At 40.5% G+C, this 21,367-nt stretch overlaps 1 protein-coding gene across 5 annotated transcripts in view; it reads right to left on the bottom strand.

Moving 5' to 3' along the window:
* The window catches only part of ARMC10 (armadillo repeat containing 10), a 123,681-nt gene that overhangs the window by 74,712 nt on the left and 27,602 nt on the right, over positions 1-21,367 (bottom strand). For all 5 annotated transcript variants that reach the window (XM_061413885.1, XM_061413881.1, XM_061413882.1 and 2 more), the window contains exons 2-4: positions 16,660-16,808; positions 14,017-14,151; positions 10,867-11,043 (exon numbers count right to left, since the gene is read on the bottom strand). In XM_061413885.1, the coding sequence (XP_061269869.1) occupies positions 10,867-11,043; positions 14,017-14,151; positions 16,660-16,808 (461 nt within the window). The remainder of the gene's footprint in view (positions 1-10,866; positions 11,044-14,016; positions 14,152-16,659; positions 16,809-21,367) is intronic.

The raw sequence follows: 21,367 nt of genomic DNA, 5'->3' as shown, positions 1-21,367 counted from the left end.
AGAAGACGGTTGAGAATCCCTTGGACAGCAAGGAGATCAAACCAGTCAATCCTAAAGGAAATCAACCTTGAATATTCATTGGAAGGACTGGTGCTAAAGCTGAAGTTCCAATACTGTGGTTACCTGATGTGAAGAACTGACTCACTGGAAAAGACCCTGATGCTGGGAAAGACAGAGGGCAAAAGGAGAGGGGGAGACAGAGGATGAGATGGTTGGATGGCATCACTGACTCTAGGGACATGAGTTTGACCAAACTCCAGGAGACAGTGAAGGACAGGGAAGCCTGGCGCGCTGCAGTTCATGGGGTCACAAAGAGTTGGACACGACTTAGCGACTGAACAATAAATAACAACAAATCATCGAAAAATAATTCAAAAGGAAGGTCAACTTTCAAGAATCCAGTTTTAAGAGGTAAATTCTACTCACAAGGTGTACAAAAATAAAAGCACATGGAAAGATACTCCACATCAATAATTACTGAATCAATGCCAATCAAACCTACAATGAGGTATCACCTCACACTGGTCACAATGGCCATCATCAAAAAAGGCTACAAAGAATAAATACTGCAAAGAATGTACGGAAGAGAGAATCCTCCTTCAATCTTGGTGGGGATGTAAATGGTGAAGCCACTATGGAAAACAGTATAGAGATTCCTTGAAACACTAAACATAAAGAAAATCATCATTCAAAATGACATATGTGCCCCAATTTTCAGGGAAGCACTATTTATAATAGAACCCACAAAAATGTCCACTGACAGAAAAATGAAGACTAAGTGGTACATCTACACATCAGAATACTACTCAGCCATGACACAGAGTGAAATAACGATACTGGCGGCAGCATGGATGGACCGAGAAATCATCATACGAAGTGAGTAAGTCAGAGAGAAAACGACAAATATCGTGGGATGTCATGTACAAATGCATTGATACGTTCACACCAGTGAACTAATTTACACAACAGCAGCAGACTCATAAACGGAGAAAACCAAACTATGCTTACCAAAACAAAGTTAGAAGGGAGGGATAAATTAAGAGTTTAGGAGGAAAATGTTAATATACACAGTAATATATATCAAGTGGATAAGGAGAAAGTACCTACTGCATAGAATAGGGAACTCTACTGAACAAATTGTAATAACCTGTATGAGGGAAAAGAAAAAAACAAAAAAACCACATTTATCTTTTTCTCAATACCTGACCCTTCCAGAATCTGGCTTCTCCAGCTGGCTCCCCTGTGTACATGAGAACTTACTGTAAACATATCCCCTTTGATCCCAGGCCCCTGTCCTATGAACCCCGACACCCAGATTGTTGATTATAAGTAGAGAAATTCAATTCACAGTGACAACAAGCTATTACTAGGAAACAGAATGGCCATCATGAAAAAGTCTAGAAAAAGAAACTGTTGACCAAATGTGAAAATGGGATTTGAACTACCAAATCCCTTGTTGTTCCTGGGATTGTCAATTGGTAAGAACCACCATGGAGAACAGGATGGAAGTTCCAAAAGAAGCTAAAAACACAGTTATCGCACAATCTGGAAATCTCACTCCTGGATCGATGTCCAGAGAACATCATCCTCGGGATAGACACATACACGCTGACGTTCATTGCAGTACTATTTACAGTCGTCTGGAGATGCAAGTAATTAAAATGTCCATGGACAGATGGATAGAGATGTGGTACATATATGGAAGAGAATTTATTAAGCCAGAAAACAGGATGCAGTAATGTCATTCGTAGCAACAGAAATGGAGATAATCATATGAAGTGATGTAACTCATAGAAGGACAAACGCTCTATGATGTGATCGATAGGTAGAAACTAAAAATGGAAAGAAATGAAGTATGTTTCACAAATGAAACACACAGATATAGGAAACAAATTTATTCTAACCAAAAAGGAAAGGTGGAAGCCAGGGATGCATTGGAGGATGGAGCTGAAACATACACACGAACAGAAATGAAACAGATAATCGACAAGGATCTATTGTATAGCACAGGAACCTAGACACAACACAGTAATAACCTACATGAAAAAAGTACTTGACAATGAATACAGGTATGTCTACATACAATTCAATGTACAGTTAAACACAACAGTATACATGCACGATACTGCCTAAAAATCCATTTTACAAAAGTGGAATGCCTAGGACACTCCCCTCTCAAGCTTTGGGGTCCTGGGCTGGATCACATTCCTGGAGCCTGAGCAGCCCTGGTTCCCAAGTCTAGACTATCACGGGGCTGCGGGAGCTGTGAACAATGTGCCAGTAAATGGTCCCTCTGGGACGTGCAGTGCCTGCTCCACTGCGGACTGGGTGTAATGTCTGGAACCAGGTAGGACAGCTAAACCAAGGCAAGTGCACTTCAAGGATGGTGGGATGGGGGACCCTGGAGTCCCGAAGACCTGAGAGGGAATCACCTGGTACTCAGGTCTCCTGGTATCAGGGTTCCAACCTCTGGCCTCCTTCCTTAGAGTCGCCCCAAAGTCAGAAGGACCACAGCACCCGTAGCAGAGCTTTCGCAGGGTTTGGAATTTCTCCAGTGGGGTGAATGATAGGGGTAAGAAGTAATGGGACGCGTGGCCTTGGTTCTTTGTTCCGGCACACTGGGCTCTCATTTATAAGCCAGGAGGACTTTCACCAGGGCTCTGCTGACTCCAGTAAGCAGAGTGAATATAAGAAATAACAACTTAAAGTGGTCCATTTTCAAGGATAGCTAGCTCTGAGTGATAGCTTGCTGATTTAACAGTCCCAAGGCTTACAAAGTGGGAAAATCTAGGTAAACAAAGAGAGAGCAGAATGCTTAGGGTTTTCAAGCAGGCTCATTCTATTGGTGAATTCAAAATATAAGAACAAGTGCACAGGAAAGGGGAAAACAAGATGTTAAAGGAGGGCCAGCCCATAAAAAGGAAGTGGATGAACCTAGGAGACATTTGGGAAGATTGTTCACCCTGCAGTACTCAGCCAATGAGGAACTGGGGAAGGGACTTGCATGCTAGAATGTAAAAATGCTTCCTGTAACTGCCAGGGGTGTGCCTGCCTACCAGACACCCAATCTTGCAAGACTGTCATTAAAGCCTGGCTTTCTGGCGCACCTCTGGTCTCCAAGTCCATTCTCTGAGTTTGGGCAGTCAGTTTAGTCGCTCAGTCGTGTCTGACTCTTTGTGACCCCATGCACTGCAGCACACCAGGCTTCCCTGAGCATCACCAACTTCCAGAGTTTACTCAAACTCATTCCCATTGACTTGGTGATGCCATCCAACTATCTCATCCTCTGTCATCCCCTTTTCCTCCTGCCTTCAATCTTTCCCAGCATCAGGGTCTTTTCCAATGAGTCAGTTCTTCGCATCAGGTGGCCAAAGTATTAGAGTTTCAGCTTCAGCATCAGTTCTTTCAATGAATATTCAGGACTGGTTTCTTTTAGGATTGACTGGTTGGATCCCCTTGCAGTCCAAGGGACTCTCAAGAGTCTTCTCCAGTTCAGTTCAGTTCAGTCGCTCAGTTGTGTCCAACTCTTTGCAACCCCATGAATCGCAGCACGCCAGGCCTCCCTGTCCATCACCAACTCCCGGAGTTCACCCAGACTCACGTCCATCGAGTCAGTGATGCCATCCAGCCATCTCTTCCTCTGTCGTCCGTCCCCTTCTCCTCCTGCCCCCAATCCCTCCCAGCATCAGTCTTTTCCAATGAGTCAACTCTTCGAATGAGGTGGCCAAAGTACTGGAGTTTCAGCTTTAGCATCATTCCTTCCAAAGAAATCCCAGGGCTGATCTCCTTCTCCAGTACCACAGTTCAAAAGCATCAATTATTCAGCGCTCAGCTTTCCTTATAGTCCAACTCTCACATTCATACATGACTACTGGAAAAACCATAGCTTTGACTACATGGACCTTAGTCGGCAAAGTAATGTCTCTGCTTTCTACTATGCTGTCTAGGTTGGTCTTTTGAAAAGACCCTGATGCTGGGAAAGATTGACGGCGGGAGGAGAAGGGGACAACAAAGGATGAGATGGTTGGATGGCATCACCCGCTCAATGGACATGAGTTTGGGTAAACTCCAGCAGTTGGTGATGGATAGGGAGGCCTGCAGTGCTGCGGTTCATGGGGTTGCAAAGAGTTAGACACGACTGAGTGACTGAAATGAACCGAACTAGGTTGGTCATAACTTTTCTGCCAAGGAGCAAGTGTCTTAATTTCATGGCTGCAGTCACCATCTGCATTGATTTTGGAGCTCAAAAAAATAAAGTCAGTCACTGTTTCCATTGTTTCCCCATCTATTTGCCATGAAGTGATGGGACCAGTGCCACGATCTTAGTTTTCTGGATGCTGAGTTTCAAGCCAACTTTTTCACTCTCCTCTTTCACTTTCATCAAGAGGCTCTTTAGTTCTTCTTTGCTTTCTGCCATAAGTATGGTGTTATCTGCGTATCTGAGGTTATTGATTTCTCCTGGCAATCTTGACTCAGTTTGTGTTTCATCCAGTCCAGCATTTCTCATGATGTACTCTGCATATAAGTTAAATAACAGGGTTACAATAAACAGCCTTGACGTACTCCTTTCCCAATTTGGAACCAGTCTGTTTTTCTATGTCCAGTTCTAACTGTTGCTTCTTGACCTGCATACAGATTTCTCAGGAGGCAGGTCAGGTGGTCTGGTATTCCCATCTCTTGAAGAATTTTCCACAGTTTATCGTGATCCACACAGTCAAAGGCTTTGGCATAGTGAATAAAGAAGAAGCAGATTTTTTTTGGAACTCTCTCACTTTTTTGATGATCCGACGGATGTTGGCAATTTGATCTCTGGTTCCTCTGCCTTTTCTAAATCCAGCTTGAACATCTGGAAGTTCACAGTTCACGTATTGCTGAAGCCTGGCTTGGAGAATTTTAAGCATTACTTTGCTAGAGTGTGAGATGAGTGCAATTGTGCAGTAGTTTGAGCATTCTTTGGCATTGCCTTTCTTTGGGATTGGAATGAAAACTGACCTTTTCCAGTCCTGTGGCCACTGCTGAGTTTTCCAAATTTTGTGGGAATGGGTGAATTTAACTTAGATGACCATTATATCTACTACTGTGGGCAAGGATCCCTTAGAAGAAATGGAGTAGCCATTATAGTCAACAAGAGAGTCAGAAATGCAGTACTTGGATGCAATCTCAAAAATGACAGAATGATCTCTGTTCAACTATCATCTCTTCAAATATTTTTTCAGGTCCTTTCTCTTTCTCTTCTCCTTCTGGGACCTGTATAATGTGAATGTTGTCCCATAGTTCCCTTAGGATGTCTTCATTTCTTTTTTTATTCTATTTTCTATATTCTGTTCTGTGGCAGTGATTTCCACCATTCTGTACTTCAGGTCATTGATCTGTTCTTCTACCTTAGTTATTCTGCTGTTGATGCCTTCTAGTTTATATCCATCTCTTTTTGCTTGTACTTTAGTTCTTCTGGGTCATTGATAAATATTTCTTGCAAATTCTCCAGTTTTCCTGAGCTCCTGGATCACCATCAGTATCATTATTCTGAATTATTTTGCTGGAAGGTTGCCTATCTCCACTTAATTTACTTGTTTTTCTGGGGTTTTACCTTGTCCCTTCATCTGGGACATAACTCTGGTTTTTCATCCTGATTAGCTTTCTATAATGTGGCTTTAGTTCTAGCTATGGGATTATGGTTCTTCTTTCTTCTGCCCTCTAAGGAGGAGGCTAAGAGGTTTATGTAAGCTTCTTGATGGGAGGGACAGTTCAGTTAAGTCACTCAGTCATGTCCAACTCTTTGTGACCCCATGGACTGCAGCACGCCAGGCTTCCCTGTCCATCACCAACTCCTGGAACTTGCTCAAACTCATGTTCATTGAGTCAGTGCTGCCATCCAACCATCTCATCCTCTGTCATTCCCTTGTCCTCCTGCCTTCACTCTTCCCCAGCAACAGGGTCTTTTCTAATGAGTCAGTTCTTCGCATTAGGTGGCCACAGGATTGGCGCTTCAGCTTCAGCGTCAGTCCCTCCACTGAATATTCAGGACTGATTTCCTTTAGGATTGACTGGTTTGATCTCCTTGCATCAAATGGGGAGGCACTGATGGTTGGAAAAAAATAGGTCTTGGTCTGGTGGGCAGGGCCTTGCTCATTAAAGCTTTAATCCAGTTATCTGATGATAGGTGGGGTTGTTTAGCCTGAAATGACCCAGCCCTGGGTCTACAGGTCTATGGTAGGGTTAATGATGACATCCGAGAAGGCTTACACCAAGGGAGACCTTGCAGGACTGCTGCTGCCAGTGCCCCCATCCCTGTATCATCAAAATTGACAATTAATGAAAAACCTCTCATCACTTTTTTAATCGAGATGTATATCAGAATTACCTTGAAATTTTTTGAAAAATATAAACGTCCAGGTATTGTTTTTTTCCTCCAAAGCTCCAAATATGTTTCTAATGAGCAGCCACGCCTAAAATCAACTCGACTATATGATGATCTTTTACTTTTATCTAGTTTATCTTACTTTTACTATTTCATATTCAGTGCTATTTCATTTAGTCTATATTTTCCAATTTTTCCATCCCTTTTTTTGGGATGTTCTTTCTCAAGCCTTTATCAAGTGTGGCAGAAAAGCTTTTGTATTTTATATATATATAAATAGTATGTATAACATATATATTTTAGAAAACTTGTGAAATTTTGCCAAACTAAAAAATGTATGACATTTTGATTCCACTTATTTCATTTAGGAAGAATAAAATGCTAGATTTCTAGTTAAAAAGATATGCAACAAAGGTTTACAAAGATATAACAGAACTATAGTCAGTATCTTATAATAAACTAGATTGGAAAATAATCTGAAAAATAATATATGGACATGTATAACTGAATCACCTTGTGGTACCCCTGAAACTATATAGCTGTAAGTCAACTACACTTCAATAAAATATATATGTTAAAAGAATAACTTCAACCATCCAGCTGTACACTTCAAACAAACATCACAGCGTAAATCAACTACACTGGAGTGGGGTGCCATTTCCTTCTCCAATGCATGAAAGTGAAAAGTGAGAGTGAAGTCGCTCAGTCGTGTCCGACTCTTAGCGACCCCATGGACTGCAGCCCACCAGGTTCCTCTATCCATGGGATTCTCCAGGCAAAAGTACTGGAGTGGGGTGCCATTGCCTTCTCCGAAATCAACTACATTCCAGTATAAACAGAAACACACAGATTTAGAAAACAAACTAATCCTAAATGAAAAAGACAGACTGAAGCAAGGATGTATTGGAGTCTCAAATAAACACATACCCACTCATACAAATAAAACAGATAATCAACAAGGACCTACTGTACAGCACAGGGAGCTAGAGTCAACACAGTAATAACTTACATGAAAAAAGTATCTGAAAATGAGTACATGCCTATCTACATTAAACTCAATCATCCAGTTCTACACTTCGCACAAACACCACATGTATATCAACTATACTCCAATATGACCTAAAAAGTAATTTAAAAAGAAAATGAAATGCCTACTCCATTCCCCTCAAGCTTCAAGAGCCCAGGCTGTTTCACATTTCTGGAGCCTGAGCTGCCTTGGTTCCCAAGTTTGGACTATCACAGGGCTGAGGGAGCTGCTGAAGCATGTGCCAGCAAATGACATTTACAGGACCCTTAGGCTTGTAGTGCCCGGTCCCCGGTGAACAGGATGACAAGGTCAGGAGCAAGGCAGGACCACTCACAGCTAAACCTAGGCAAGTGCACTCAAAGATGGTGGGATGGTGGACCCTCGAGACCCAAACCTGTGAAGGAGGCACCTGGTCTGCAGGTCTCCTGCTGCTGGGGTTCCCACCTCCACCCTCCTTCCTTAGGGTTACCCCAACTTTGGACCACAGCATACCAGCAAGCTTTTGCATGCTTGGGATGTCTCCAATGGGGTGAATAATAAGGTGGAGGATGTAATGGGGCACCAGGCCTTGGCTGTTCTGGCACATGGGGCTCTCATTTATAAGTCAGAAGCAGCACTTTCACCAAGGCTCTGTTTATCCTAGCAAGCCCTGTGGAGCCTCAGGAAATCCTGCCTCCTTGTGGTTGCTTATTGAAACTACAATGGGAAAACCACTGCCTAAGGGCACTTCACTTTCAAAATGCCTCTCACATTTTGAAAGACACTTGCCCTGGACAAACGTCCTAGGGTATGTAACTGAAAGAGAATTCACTAAAGTCAGCATTTCAGAAAGCCACCTTGTAGAAGTAAACTTCATTCACAGTGATTTAAGAAAAGCAGCACAAGGAAAGATGCTAAATGTTGGTTAAAGTAGTGAAATTTATCACAGCACAATGAGGTTTCACTTGGCTGCACAAAGAATGGCCATCATTAAAAATCTAAAAACATAAACTAGTGGAAAAAAATTAGAGAAAATGGAATCCTGCTAAGCTGTTGCCTGGACTTTAAAGTGGTAACCGCCACTATGGAGATGATGGCGGTTCCTTCAGAAAGTCAAATAAAGCTATTATATCAACTAGAAATCCCACTCCTTCCCCTACATCCAGAGAAATCCATACTTGGAATAGAAACACACACTCTGACCAGTAGCTTGGATATGTAAGTAATTAAAATATCCACAGACAGATGGATCAAGAAGATGTGGTATATTTTATGGAAGGGAATATTACTCAGCCAGAAAACAGAAGGAAGAAATGGCATCTGGAGGAACGTAAATGGACTTGGAAATGATCATATGAAGTAAGTCACAGACAGAAAGACAAACAGACTATGATGTGACTAATTGGTGGAATCTAAAAACTGAAAGCAATGAAGTACATTTTCCAAACAGAAACACAATTACAGATTTAGAAAACAAACTTATTCTAACCAAAGGAGAAAGGCAGAAGGCAGGGATCCATTATGACGCTAGAATTAACACATACCCACTAGCAGAAGTGAAACAGGCAATCAACAAGGACCTACCCGATAGCACAGGCACTTTGACTTGACACACTAATAGCCAACGTGGGAAAGTAACCCCAAAACGCACAGGTATGTCTACACATAACTGGGTCAAGCTACTGAACACTTAGACACAGCAGTGCCGATCAACGACAATCCAACGGAATCTAAAAATTAAAGGAAAAAAAAAGAATGCCTACTACATTCCTCTCTGGCTTCAGGTTCCTAGGCTGGTTGACATTCCTGAAGCCTCAGCAGCCTTGGTCCCCAAATGTGGACTGTTAAGGGACTGATGGAGCTGGAAAGGAGGTGCCAGCAAATGAGCTCCCCTTGGACCTGTAGTGCCTGGTCCCCTTTGGGTGGAACCACAGTGTCCAGAGCTGGGTCAGACCTCCCACAGCTAAACCAAACATACTGCACCCAAAGCACGGTGAACCCTCTGGGCTGGTAGGGCTTTTGATGATCTGTTCTCCAAGACTCCTGGTGGTCGGGTTTCCACCTCCAGCATTCCTCCTTAGGATCCTCCCATTTAGCGGAAGACAGTGCCCTCCACAGAGCTCTTGTGGAGGCTGGGCTTTATCTGGGTGATGAAGGGTAACAGAGAAAATTAAAGAGACACAAGGGCTTGGTCGTCTTCCTGGCACATGCCTCTCTTGTTTATAACTGTGGAAGATGTGTTTCAGGAAAGCTTTGCTGCCCCAGTATATGGAGTTGAGCATGAAGAATTTCTGACATGTTGTGGTCATTTCCCACACCTATAGCTTGAAAACTGATGCTTACAGGCACATTATATTCCCAAGGCCTTTAGGGCTATAAATGATATCTGCCCTGAACAAATGTTGGTGTGGTAATTGAAGGAGAAATCATAAAAGGGCAGACTTTCACGAAGCCAATGCAAAGAGGTAAATTTTACACACTGTTTTAAAGAGAAAAGCACATGAAAAGATGCTCAACATCACTTATTAGTATTGAAATGCATATCTAAACTACAACTAGGTATTACCTTGCACCAGCCAGAATGACCATTATCAACAAGTCTACAGTGAATACATGCTGGGTAGCACATTAAGCAAAGGGAACCCTCTCAGGCTGTTACTGGAATTTAAATTGGTAACAGCCACTATGGAGAACAGTATGCAGGTTCCTTAAGTAACTAAAAAAAAAAAGCTACCAAATGATCACACAACCCCACTCATGGGCATATATCCAGAGAAAACCATAACTTGAAGACAGACATGTACCCTAACCTTCACTGCAGCTGTATTTACAATAGTCAGGATGTGCAAGCAACCAAAATGTCCACTGACGGGTGGATAAAAAAGATGTGGTAAATATATACAACGAACTATTACTCAGCCATAAAAAAAGAATGAATGTCAATTGCAGCAACAGGGATGGACCTGGAGATGATCATACTAAGAGAAGTACATCAGATAGAGAAACACAGTGTCCATCACTGAGAGATGGCAACTAGCATTTATACAAATACACTACATGTTCCAAATAGAAACAGACCCACAGACTTAGAAAACAAACTTCCGGTGCCCAAAGGGGAATGGTAAGTGGGAGGGATAATCAGGAGGTTGGGATTGCCAGCACTGTCGCTCAAAGTCTCCTTTGATCACAACAGTCTTGAATCTGGTGCAGTCAACACTAGCTCCTTCTGTAAAGAGGAAACTGATTTTCATAAAACCAAATGAATATCATTCTTTTGATAAGAGAAAAAATAGACCATTTTCATAAGTTAATTTTGAAATTCAGTGTTAGGATATAAAAATAATATACTTTCTTGGGCCCATGAAAGGTTTTGAATAATAAATTTTAAATTTTCTCTTTTTTTAAGGAACATAAAAAATGTGACTTGTAAAATGAATTTCGATCTTAATAACATGGATGCAATAGCTGTTTGAACTGCAAACAATCACCATTTCCTTCATACCTTGGTGCTTCCGTTTCCTGTGACCAACACGTGGAACAGGTCTGTAATATAACTGCTAAGCATGTCCTGGTGGTCATTGGTCACTGTCATGTTTGTTAACAACCTCAGTCCAGCCAGTTGCACAGCGGAGTTCAGGGGGCCAGCGATGACATCCTCACAGACTTGACTGACGTATACCTGGTGGTGGGAAAAAGGGGGTCTTCTTAGAATCTCCAAAACTTTCCTATTAAACCGTAACTCTTGCACAGTGGAATCAGGTGATTGTTTAGGATGAGACTGACTCTTTAAGAAAGATGGCATTTCTATCAAGATCTCAAACTTGGGTAACTTTTTTTTTAAGTTCCCTAATTAATAGCAGGCACTGAGCATTTTACAGATATACTCACTTCAGCCCTAAGACAACTAATGAGACAGTGGTATTATGGTCATTTTATAGATGGGGACTGTAAACCCTTGAAGAAGCTTGGATTCTCTGCCCAGACGGTGGAGCAATGTCCAGATGCAGAGACCACGCTCTCAACACCAGTGGGGGGCCTCCCAATTCTGTCTACCTTTCTGTGTCTGGGCATGGCAGGATAAGGGGGAAGATCTGTGGTGACATTTTGTACCACAGTCCGTATCTGAACTGTAGGATCTAGGGGCACATCATGTTAGAAGTAAAGAACTAGAGAGGGACACTAAATAGAGCTTTCCTTCAGAGCTCTTTCTTTTATGAGTAAGCAGAGGCAAACTCTATTTGGTCCAAGGTTGTTATTTATGATGTATATGTAGATGAATTACTCCTTTATAATATTGTAAACCACCACTGGCTGAAAGTAATGCAATGCCGGTCGTATGCCCATGTCACACATGATAGATCTAGGCTAAACCTAGGGGGACAGAGAATTTCCTGAAACTCTATTTTCTATGTCTGGCCATGAGCCTTCCAGCTTGAAAAAATTATGTCTCACAAGTAATAGGTAAACACCTAAGTCTGAACTTCATCCAAGTTCTAATTGGTAAGAAAAATTCCCTAATATAAAATGGTAAGGAATTACCAACTGTCCAGTACTAACTTTAAAAAATTTCCAAATGTATTCATGTTACCACAGAAACGAAAATGATGGCAGTGAAGCAAATTGCGTAAGTAAAACAGATTAGATTTTTAATCTGGTTTCAAAATCCAAATGATATTTACAAATCAATCTGTCCTGGGTTACAATTTCATTATGCATCCATCCTTTTAAAAATATGGCACTTCCTTAGCTTATTATAAATCATATATTTTCATAGGATGCTCCTGTCTTTCCAAGCAATTCCTAAAATGTGCTGAGGGTTTACATCCTTATTGGCTCTGAATCTTTTCTTCACTTCAGTTCTGGCAACAAGATTACCAAACAGGCCACCTCAGTTATTCCTGGAGTTTGCTTACCTCACCTTGCTCCTTTCTCTTCCTCAACTCCGGCCGTAGAAACCTTGGACGGTTTTATGAGCCAGCTCGGGCCCTACCTTTTACAGAAACTTCTGAATGAAAACTCTCCTTTCTGTGTATTCAACAATATTTTACTTGTATTTTTCCTTAAAGTATTTCATCATGTTCTGCCTTGAATTACAAATCTTTTTGGACATGCTGTATCTCTTACTAGCTTTCTTACAAGAGTTAATCATGTTCATTTCTAAACTCTGCAACACAGAGCACGAGCTCAATAAAAGTTGAATTAACGTTATTTCCTAACTTATTGTGTCTTTCTGCTGATATTATCTGACTTTGGCCTGGTTCCTTTTTCACACTTGGATTAAACTGAACGTCAAATTCAAAAGTCCACTGCACTTCTTACTGGCTGGTTCCGGTGCCTTCCTCCTCTTATTGTGCATAAAAAATGAGCAGAAGACCTGAAGAGACATTTTCCCAAAGACATACAAATGGTCATAGGTTTATGAAAAGATGGTCAACATCATTAATCATTAGGGAAATGCAAATCAAAACCACAGTGAAATCTCACCTCACACTTACTGGAATGGTTATTATCAAAAAGTCAAGAAGTAACAAGTATTGGCAAGAAGAGAAAAAGGAATCCTTGCGTAATGCTGGTGGTTAGTGTGGCCACTATGGAAACCAGTGTGGATAATCTTCAAAAAATTAAGAATAGAACTGTCATATGGTCCAGCATCCCACTTTTGGGCATGGATCCAGAGGAAACAAAATCACTCTCTCAAAGCAGTATCTGTGCCACCATGTTCATTGCAGCACGAGTCACAATAGCTGAGACACAGAAATAACCTAAATGTCAACTTACGGACAAATGGATAAGGAAATGTAATCTATATATACAATGGAATACTGTTCACTATAAAAAAAGAAGGAAATTCTGCTATTTGTGAAAAATGGATGGACTGAGGGCATTATGCTAAGTGAAATAAGTCAGAGAAGACAAAAATCTTATATGTGGAATATGAAAAAGTCAAACTCCTAGAAACAGAGAGTAGCATGTTCAGGTGAAGGAAATGGGGAGATTCTGATCTAAGTATATAAACTTAAAAGTTATAAAATGAATACGTTCTGGGGTCCAACGTATAGCAAGATAACTATACTTCACAATACTATATTGGATACTTGCATGCTAAGAGTAGATCTCCAATGTTCTCACCACACGCGCACACACAGGTAATTATGAGCTACTGCTATAGTGCATGCATGCTAAGTTGCTTCGGTCATGTCCAGCTCTTGTGACTCTATGGACCACAGACCACCAGGTTCCTCTGTCAATGGGCTTCTCCAGGAAAGAATACTGAAGCGGGTTGCCGTGCCATCCTCCAGGGGATCTTTCCAACCTAGGGACTGAACCCGCATTTGTTACGTCTAGCTGCACTGGCAGGCAGGCTGTTCACCGCCAGCACCACCTGCAAGCCCAACGCTATGCAGTAGTGGTAATCATTTTGCAATATATACATGTATCAAATCATGTTTTATACCTTAAACTTATACAATATTTATGTTGATTATATCTCAATAAAGCCAGAAATAATAAATCTGGCTTTATAATAATAAATACAATAATAAATTCTTGGCTAAAAGCTATAAAGTATGGTCTACTAAAATTTCATTACTTACCTTTTTTTCCTCTCTCATTTATTAGAAAACCTTACCTTTTGTAGTTTAAGGTAACTTACCTTTATCTTGATTTGATTTTCAACATTCACACTCAGGTTATTCAGTGCATTTAAAGCTTTTTCTTTAATACTCTGATTGGGATTGTTAATTTTGCTTCCAACGATTGGAATACCACCCAATTCACGAATAACGATCTAGGAGGAAAAAACAGAACCATGACTTCAATATGCAACCTCCCCTTTATTACATTCTTTGCATCTACAAATACAAATAAAAATTAATGACTCTTCAGAAATAATGTTCCCATATACAACCTCTAATTCCTATTTTTTAAAAAAGTTTACTACCCATAACTCTACAGCTTAAGAAAGTAACTGAAAATAAATTATTAATATATGTAATATTTAAACTATAGCATGGAGATATACAATGAAGATTTGTAGAGCTACTACAGTGATCTCAAAGTAATTTACAAACAAAATAATTTTACTTTGAAATAGGTTATCTCTCTCTTACAGAGCAATTTGGAAATGCATTAAGATTTAGAACAAAACCAGTGTTTTGCTGAAATGAATACTTTGGAATACTAATCCCTCAAGATGTAAACAGATGTTCCGTTTTTACAAAGGAGATTTGGGACTTCGCTGGTGGTACAGTGGTTAAGAGACCACCTGCCAATGCGGGGGACACAGGTTCAGTCCCTGGTCGGGAAGATTCACATGCCATGGAGCAACTACAGCCGCATGCCACAACTCCTGGGCCCACATGCTGCAACTCCTGACGTCCGCGTGCCTAGAGCCTGTGCTCCTCAACAAGAGGAGCCACTGCAATGAAAAGCCCGTGTTCACAGCAAATAGAGAAAACCCGCGTGCAGCAACGAAGACCAAGTGCAACCAAAAGTCTCATTTAAAAAAGTAGGTTTCATAGATAAGTAAGTTTGAGAAACTCTGGTTATAACACTGTGATGCAATCCTATGGTCATGTGATTGAATCTCCAAGAGCGGAGTATTGTATGTTGTACTTCTATAAAGTTTATCCAAAAAGAAGATCGTTTTTCAATTGTGGGAGTTGAGGAACTTATTAACATCCTGAAGAATTGAAGTTCCACAAAGTTTGCAAACGATGCCCAAATTTTCAAAGGAAAAATAAGCTGGGGATTTCTCACAGCCAACTGCAACACTAAATATTATGTGCCTTCATCTCAACATTGAAAGAGGCATAATGCTTCATTTCCTACAAGAAAAATAAGCTGAAAATGACTCCTGTCAGGTCAAAACATGCTGTTCTATCAAGAAAAGAGATACAGAAGCTTTCCCTCTGCAATTTCAGGTTGTTCCTAAGGACCTGTGGTTACTAGGAGACAGTCTTAAAAAAAAACACAAAACTGTACCATAAAAGCAGATGAAAGCACCGTATCTGATGACAAGGGACAGCAACTCCTATTACCCAACAAAGTACGTGTTCACCAGTGGCTTCTCACCCACTCTGACTACAGTTTGTTTCAAAGGAATATAAAACTATGGCATCAGAAATACCCTCGATATAGGCATGCTAATAAGGTAGTCACCGTCTGTTATTTTTGTCTGCCTGGCAGCCCTCTTTCTACGGGGAGAGACACAGCACCTCCTCTGTCCCATACAGTTCCTGTGGGACTGCTGGTCACCTGTGTTCACACCCTCCCTGCTGTTTCTGCCTGCATGTGAGCCAGGACCCGCTAATCATGGCCCAGGCCAGCCCAACAATCGAGCCAAAGGGTTGGCACTTGATACTGGCAGAGTAACTCCACCTTTTAGATCATGAGGCTCAAACAAGAAAGCTTGAGAGGCCAGTGGCTTTCATTCCATCCCTGTGAAGAAAACCTCTTTGTGGCCAGAGAGACAAAAATCATTACACAAAAAGAAGTCGGGGCAAGCAGTCAAAAGACAGTGAGAGAGAGAGAGAGAGGTCTGATAATGCTTTCTGTAACCTTGATCTCTAGTCACACTTGTGTCTCAAACCAAAGCTATCCTTGGACATCCAAGTTAACCGAGCTCAGTATTTTCCCTTTTCATTTTAAAATAACCTAAGTTGAGGTCTGTCACTTATAACGGAGATGTACATAATACACACATATTCCTTATATCTCCCTATAAATCTCTAGAGCTAACCTTGACATGATGGATAAAGATGGACTGAAATGAAGTATAAATTCAAAATTTTGCATTCATGCCAAGGTTAACACAGGGCATTAGCTGAAAATAATGACAAAAACTGTTTTACTCTTTCTCCACGGGAGGTTGGGGGGAAGTAGAAGCCATTTACATTTACACTGGTCCGTGGCTGTCAGAGTGTGGTCCAGGGAGCACCTGCTTCAGAACCATCCTTGTCAGCCCTTGTACAATGTAAAGCACGTACTTAAATGCCAGATGCTTCTGTTGCTCTACTGCAACCCTGCTGAGTTGTGAATAATTAAAAAGGCCATGCAATACTACTAAGTGCTGATTAGATACACTTATTACAAACATGATGCTGGTGACCAACCTCACAGATATACTAGGCTATGCTTTTCAGAAGTAAACAAACATTATTCTGTAGATATCCATAACCACACTATTTATAGATGAAAAACTTGAGGCTCTGGGAGGTTACGTAACTTATCAGAGTCACAATTACTGCCGGTGTGTGAGAATGGGAGGAGCGTGTTTAGAGACTAGGGTACTCACTTGGTTGGCCGAAAAGGCTGCATTGTTACCCAGAGTGACCAAAGCTCGTTCGATAATGCCAGGATCCTCAGTCGATTCAAGCAGGTAAAGGAGTTTCTGAACTTGTTCAGCATTTAGGGTGTCATCATATGATCCACTGGTTAAGTCTTCTACATAAGAATAAAGTTATTTAAAGTTCATTTAAAATCAATATAAGACTTAAAAGACAAATCCTGAATCATATCCTGATGCCAAGCACCGTTTTGAGCACTTTATATACCTTAACTCATTTAATCGTCAAGTGATCTCTCAGAAGAAGATACTATTATGATTCTCAATTTACAGATGGAATACTAAGCCTTACAGGTATTAAGAAATTAGCCCATGGTCTTGGTACTTCTCTTTTCTTTTAGTAAGGCACTGCATGCCAATAGCATTTTCTGTTTCTTCTTTCTAAAAATCAGGTATACCCATCCAGTGGAGCACTTTCCACAGGCATAGCTTCATTAAGAAACAGAATTTGCATTTGGGAGACCTGCTCCGATCAGAGGCCAGAGGAAAAGCTATGCGAGGGACCCGATCATGCTGCCCGTGAGGTGATTTTGTTCAGTTTCTGTGAGCAAGGGTGACGACTGTGATGCTAGAAGAACAGTCCAACTGGGGGTGATGACAGAAGCTGTTGTTCTAAGGAAAAGGGCGAGCAGTTAAATGCTGGATCTGCTCAGGAAGTTTTGAAGTTTAAAGCTTGGACCTTTTAAAAAATTCTCTTTACAGAAATCTCCACAGGAAAACAGAAACCATTTGTATAATGCAGTCACTGTGTTATAAACATAGAACATGATTCTTTCCAAATTAAGCTACGAATACAGGCCAGACAGCACAAGTGTCCACAATATACTGCCCTCCGTGGAGTTGGGGCGGGGTGTAGCAATTTACAATAGGTGCTGCTGTATGACACCATAGCTGTGCTCATCTATATGCTGATGACTCCTCAATCCTAACCCCCAAGTTAGAACTCTATTTCCAGAGCTTAAATTATATAAATCAACTTACTAACTGGCACTTCAATTTAGGTACCTTAAAGACACCTCAAACTAACTGTACTCTATCCTGAATACATTGCCCTCCCACACAAATCTACTAGGCTTCAAAATCTCTACCTCACTGAATGAGACCACTATCTACCCGGTTTCCCAAACCAAGGGCATCTTTGCTTTATACTTCTCTCTCACCACCCATGATAATTCATCAAATCCTAAAAAATAAAATGTGTCTCAAATTATTAAATTTATCATCTTTGGATACTGGGATTACAAATGACTTATTTTCTACCCCGTGCTCATGAATTCTTTCTTGTTTTTTCTTTTTCTTTAATTTTTTTTTTTTACAATAAACACATATTATATTAAAATAGAATATATTGCTTAAAGAGGAATCACAGATAAATAAGAAGTAAATGTACAAGCTTAGATTATGAGAACCAAAAGGTGATCTGATGTCCTGAAGAAGCCAAATAAGAAATCAACTATTCCATATATATGCGTTAGTATACTGTATTTATGTTTTTCCTTCTGGCTTACTTCACTCTGTATAATAGGCTCCAGTTTCATCCACCTCATTAGAACTGATTCAAATGTATTCTTTTTAATGGCTGAGTAATACTCCATTGTGTATATGTACCACAGCTTTCTTACCCATTCATCTGCTGATGGACATCTAGGTTGCTTCCATGTCTTGGCTATTATAAACAGTGCTGCGATGAACATTGGGGTACACGTGTCTCTTTCCCTTCTGGTTTCCTCAGTGTGTATGCCCAGCAGTGGGGTTGCTGGATCATAAGGCAGTTCTATTTCCAGTTTTTTAAGGAATCTCCACACTGTTCTCCATAGTGGCTGTACTAGTTTGCATTCCCACCAACAGTGTAAGAGGGTTCCCTTTTCTCCACACCCTCTCCAGCATTTATTATTTGTAGACTTTTGGATCGCGGCCATTCTGACTGGTGTGAAATGGTACCTCATAGTGGTTTTGATTTGCATTTCTCTGATAATGAGTGATGTTGAGCATCTTTTCATGTGTTTGTTAGCCATCTGTATGTCTTTTTTGGAGAAATGTCTATTTAGTTCTTTGGCCCATTTTTTGATTGGGTCGTTTATTTTTCTGGAGTTGAGCTGTAGGAGTTGCTTGTATATTTTTGAGATTAGTTGTTTGTCGGTTGCTTCATTTGCTATTATTTTCTCCCATTCTGAAGGCTGTCTTTTCACCTTGCTAATAGTTTCCTTTGATGTGCAGAAGCTTTTAAGGTTAATTAGGTCCCATTTGTTTATTTTTGCTTTTGTTTCCAATATTCTGGGAGGAGGGTCATAGAGGATCCTGCTGTGATGTATGTCGGAGAGTGTTTTGCCTATGTTCTCCTCTAGGAGTTTTATAGTTTCTGGTCTTACGTTTAGATCTTTAATCCATTTTGAATGTTTTGAAGAGTTGCTATGTGGACAGAAAAACTAGATTTATTCTGGGAAATATATTTATCAACAGATGGGTTACTTCTCAAAGTAGAGAACATTCCCTGGGTACTAGAAGAAGATTGTGCATCTTCTAGTTTTTGGTACAGTGTTAGATTAGATGACCTCTACAGTGACACCCAATTACAAGCTTCTAACTGATTAGGATATGACTTGATGCAATACAGTATTAGTATGAATAGAAACATATTTTAAATAAGTAAATTAAATGAATTAGCAGTAATTTAAATGACGTTCTAGAGACACAGAGATATAGAACAGTCTTTTGGACTCTGTGGGAGAGGGAGAGGGTGGGATGATTTGGAAGAATGGCATTGAAACATGTATAATATCATATATGAAATGAATCGCCAGTCCAGGTTTGATGCAGGATACAGGATGCTTGGGGCTGGTGCACTGGGACAACCCAGAGGGATGGGATGGGGAGGGAGGAGGGAGGAGGGTTCGGGATGGGAAACACGTGTATACTGTGGCAGATTCATGTTGATGTATGGCAAAACCAATACAATATTGTAAAGTAATTAGCCTCCAATTAAAATAAATAAATTTATATTAAAAAAAAAAAAAAAAAAAAAAAAGAAATCAACTATTAGGAAAATCTAAAAGCCAAAGAGGGAGCAGATTCTCACTCCCATGTCTTAGAATCAGAACCTCTGGACCATGCTTTTACTCCTGAACCCACTACCCACCTCATCTACACCTTATACAATTATTTCACCCAAACAAGATTTGAAAATGTAAGTGAAAGAATGATAAAAACACAGACTGTCATATGGAAAGACTTTTGGGGGTTCATCCAAAAGTGTTTTTACACACAAGAAAACTGAGATCAGGATCATTTAAGGATTTGCCTAACATCACACAGGAGTTAGTAGCAGAGACCAGAGAGACGAAAACACAAAGCTGCAGGCAACCCTAACCTCTTTTGGGTCTCAGTTTCCTCATATGTAAAATAAGGCTGGTCAAACACTACAGTGATTCCAAAAGTCCCCATGCAGCCCTGAAGTTGTGTGATTTTATACATATACACAAGGCATAGAAAGGATACATTTAACTCATTCATACCTCCAAACTATTTCAAAGTCTACAACTTCCTCATACATTTTCCCACAAACCATTAAAAAGTTTTATAGGTATATAAATTATTAATGAATAACCAAATAAAATTTTATAGAGAAAAGGGTAATTTTCTCTTGAAAGAAGGAAGTGTAATGTGGTAGTTAAAAGTAAGCCAAGGTTAAGTCTAGTTCAAATTCCAGCTAAGCTATTTACCAGCCGAGAGACATAACCTCTCCAAGCCTCAGTTTCTTCATCTATTCCAAGGGAGTTAAGAGTGCAAAGAGGAGGAAGACAACAGAATGGGAAAGACTGGAGATCTCTTCCAAAAAAATTGGAGTTATCAAGGGAACATTTCATACAAGGATGGGCACGATAAAGAAGGGAAACAGTAAGGACCTAACAGAAGCAGAAGAGATTAAGAAGAGGTGGCAAGAATACACAGAAGAACTGTACAAAAAAGCTCTTAATGACCTGGATAACCACGATAGTGTGGTCACTCACCTAGAGCCAGACATCCTGGAGTGTGAAGGGAAGTGGAACTTAGGAAGCATTATTACAGATCAAGCTAGTGGAGGTGATGAAATTCCAGCTGAGCTATTTCAAATCCTATAAGATGATGCTGTTAAAATGCTGCACTCAATATGCCAGCAAATTTGGAAAACTCAGCAGTGGCCACAGGACTGGAAAAGGTTAGTTTTCATTCCAATTCCAAAGAAGGGCGGTATCAAAGAATGTTCAGACTACCAGACAACTATACTTATTTTGCATGCTAGTAAGCTTATGTTCAAAATCCTTCAAGCCAGGCTTCAGCAGTACATGAACTGAGAACTTCCAGATGTACTCATTTCTAAAGCTGGGTTTAGAAAAGGCAGAAGAACGAGAGATCAAATTGCAAACATTCACTGGATCATAAAGAAAACATGAGAATTCAAAAAAAAAAAACTCTAACTTTTGCTTCATTGACTACGATAAAGCCTTTGGCTGTGTAGGATCACAACTGTGAAAAATTCTTAAAGAGATGGGAATACCAGACCACCTAACTGTCTCCTGAGAAACCTGTATTCAGGTCAAGAAGCAACAGTTAGAACCTTATATGGAACAAGGGGCTGGTTCCAAATTGAGAAAGGAGTACAAAAAGGTTGTCTACTGTC

This window comes from Bos javanicus, chromosome 4 (assembly GCF_032452875.1).
Source record: "Bos javanicus breed banteng chromosome 4, ARS-OSU_banteng_1.0, whole genome shotgun sequence".
NCBI lineage: Eukaryota > Metazoa > Chordata > Mammalia > Artiodactyla > Bovidae > Bos > Bos javanicus.
This window is presented reverse-complemented; position numbering and strand designations above follow the sequence as displayed.